The 2,563-nt window shown below is 40.2% G+C and overlaps 1 protein-coding gene across 1 annotated transcript in view; it reads right to left on the bottom strand.

The window, feature by feature from the left end:
* Window positions 1-1,169: 1,169 nt before the first annotated feature.
* LOC106938137 (chloride anion exchanger-like) overlaps window positions 1,170-2,563 on the bottom strand; it is a gene marked incomplete at its 3' end in the record, with an annotated part of 13,162 nt that continues 11,768 nt past the window's right edge. The window contains exons 6-9 of the mRNA XM_015020005.1: window positions 2,304-2,451; window positions 1,956-2,069; window positions 1,792-1,869; window positions 1,170-1,269 (exon numbers count right to left, since the gene is read on the bottom strand). Of these exons, the coding sequence (XP_014875491.1) occupies window positions 1,170-1,269; window positions 1,792-1,869; window positions 1,956-2,069; window positions 2,304-2,451 (440 nt within the window). The remainder of the gene's footprint in view (window positions 1,270-1,791; window positions 1,870-1,955; window positions 2,070-2,303; window positions 2,452-2,563) is intronic.

Here is a 2,563-nt window from a genome sequence, read left to right as displayed (position 1 = left end):
CAGAGAAAGGCAGACGCAGAGGCCTGTCAGTGTCTTGGTATTTCATTACCTCTCTGCTTAAACCGCTACTCCGTGCTGAAGCAGAAACAATACTACAACGTTTTCTGTCATTTGACAAATAGCAAGTCTACTCCACTTTATTCACCAAAAACTTTTTTTTTCAATACACCAAAAACTGTTGCGTAAGCTGGAATGTTCGCTACGTTGAGCTCCAGTTAGCCGCCTTATCTCACTGTGCGAGAGGCAATTGCGTCATGCATCACGGGCAAAAGGTCAAAGGTACCAAGGTGACCGGCTTTTTATGATGTACAAAGAAACCCCAACAAAAAACCAAATAATTTTAGTACATGTTATTATGTGTCAGAAGAGGGCTTAGGAAATAATAATACAAAAACAATAAATAAATAAAAAATTGCACCAAAACGGCACTTGGGGGCAAGGAGCAAAAGGGGCAGGTGCTCAAGCACCCCCAGAGTCCCCTCTGCACGTGCCTGCACAAATCCTTTTACGCACCCACCGATCTTTTTACACACGCACAGATATTTTGAGACTATTTTCACTCCATACACTTATAACTAAGTTAGAAGACGTCTGAAGTATTCAGGGATTTTAACTATCCACATGTAGCTGTAGCTGTTCCCCATGAACACCGCAGGCCCACTGTAAGTCTCTTCATTTTTTATATAACTAACCGAGCCTTTCAGAAAAAGAACTTTCAGTCAAACATAGTGGTGACAGTTTGAAGGCCTTAATCTTTGCTGCTTCAAAACCTGGACAATTTACTGTAATTAATGAAACCACAAATTTTACTCTCGAGCAGAAAAACCTGAAGTAGAATGTCCAACTACATGTTCCTGACCTTAAGCGAAGAACTCCTGGGTTATGCAGCAGAACATTTCTCTATAGTTGACAGTCCCTCCAGGATTTTGCAATTGTTTTTGTAATTTTTTTCAGTATTTTTATTTTTATTTTTTCCGGAATGACTGATTTGTGGAGCTACTGGAATTACTGGCCAGAAGTTTGGCAATTTTTTTTCTCATTAAAGCCCTGCAAAAATGTATTTGTAGAAGAAAAAAGATGAGGAAAAGAAACAGGACATTTGCAGAGATGAGGCAAGTACTTTTTCAAAGCATTATGTAAAATAGTTATTTTTAACAGGCCATTAGCACCTACGCATTCTGGTTTGTCTCTCCTCCAAAGGTACGGTATTTCACTGAATTGCATCAGCATCCCCTTTAGGTTGACGATTACCAAGGCACCCAGAACAGACTGCCGTCACATAAAAAAATAGTTACATATATTATCATACACAGGAATCAAACTACAAAAATTTAGGGGCCTGCCAAAGTGTGTGTGTCGGTTGGAACCAGTGTGTTGATGCTGAAAATTTGCTAAAATGCTAAGGTTAGCTTAAATTCTGTCTGTAGTAGGTGAGATATCACTAGCATGTGAATTTACATTGAGTTCAATATTCTAAATGTGACTAGTATTTAAAAAATTTACAAAATGTGTAACGTATAACATTAGGATGAGATCTATCACTAACATGTGGAGCAACTAGCATGTTAACGCTATCAAATGTGAGATATCACTAGCCTGTTGATGAACAGGCTCCACTCAGTATGATAAAGATGGGTCAAAAATACAGAAAATAGCTAATATGCTTATTTTAGCAAGACTAATGTTAGCATGAGGGCTATCAATAGCATGCTGAGCAACTAGCATGTTGAAAAGAGTAGGATGTGAGTTATCACCTGTTTTTCTATTTAAAAAAGAAAACGACAACCTCACCCTTGGAAGTGGCTCCAGCAGGAACCCAAGGGCCACTGTTACAATCATTGCCATCATCGCTGAGACCAGCCCGGCAACCTGTTTTTGTAAAGTGAGTAAACTTTGAGTACAAGTGGAAGGTGGGGATATAGGACAGAGCATGCACAGTTCTGGACACATCTGACCTGCGTTTTGCCTCCAGAGCTCTCCTGCACTGCGGTCCTGGAGAGGGCCGTGCTGGCTGCGAAAGACCTGAAGGTTGCTCCGAATATGTTGCTAACCCCGAATGCAACAAGCTCCTAAGATAAAACCCCAACAGGTAAGGCAGTGCCCTTGTCAACAAAAAAGTATAATTGTTTTAGGTCAAATGATTCTTTACTGCATGTTTGAGTCATGCAACCCATCATATAAAAGCAATATTCAACCCTAAAGTTATGAGGATTTACACTCTCATTGTTGACCATCAGTGATCAGTTAACTCCATTTCTTAGAGCAGAGCCAAACTGTCAAGCTAGGATAGGCAAAGAGCGCACCTGGTTACCATCAATGGGGTAATCATGTTTGACAGAGTACACTTTGGCCACAGAAAAGGCCACAGCGAATCCTACAATGGCTACAGGAAAGGCCTCCACTGCACTCTCCTGGAAGACTTGGACGCTAGGAAGAATTGGAGACTCATACCTAGAATGTGAAAGTGGTTATTTTTTATTTTTAATAATGTACCTGATGAAATATCAAGAGGAAAGCATATATGAAGAACTTCAAACTTACCCCCTAACCATTGTGCCAACAA

This window comes from Poecilia latipinna, unplaced genomic scaffold (assembly GCF_001443285.1).
Source record: "Poecilia latipinna isolate Pla-1442-1.1 unplaced genomic scaffold, P_latipinna-1.0 Scaffold2517, whole genome shotgun sequence".
Classification (NCBI taxonomy): domain Eukaryota; kingdom Metazoa; phylum Chordata; class Actinopteri; order Cyprinodontiformes; family Poeciliidae; genus Poecilia; species Poecilia latipinna.
This window is presented reverse-complemented; position numbering and strand designations above follow the sequence as displayed.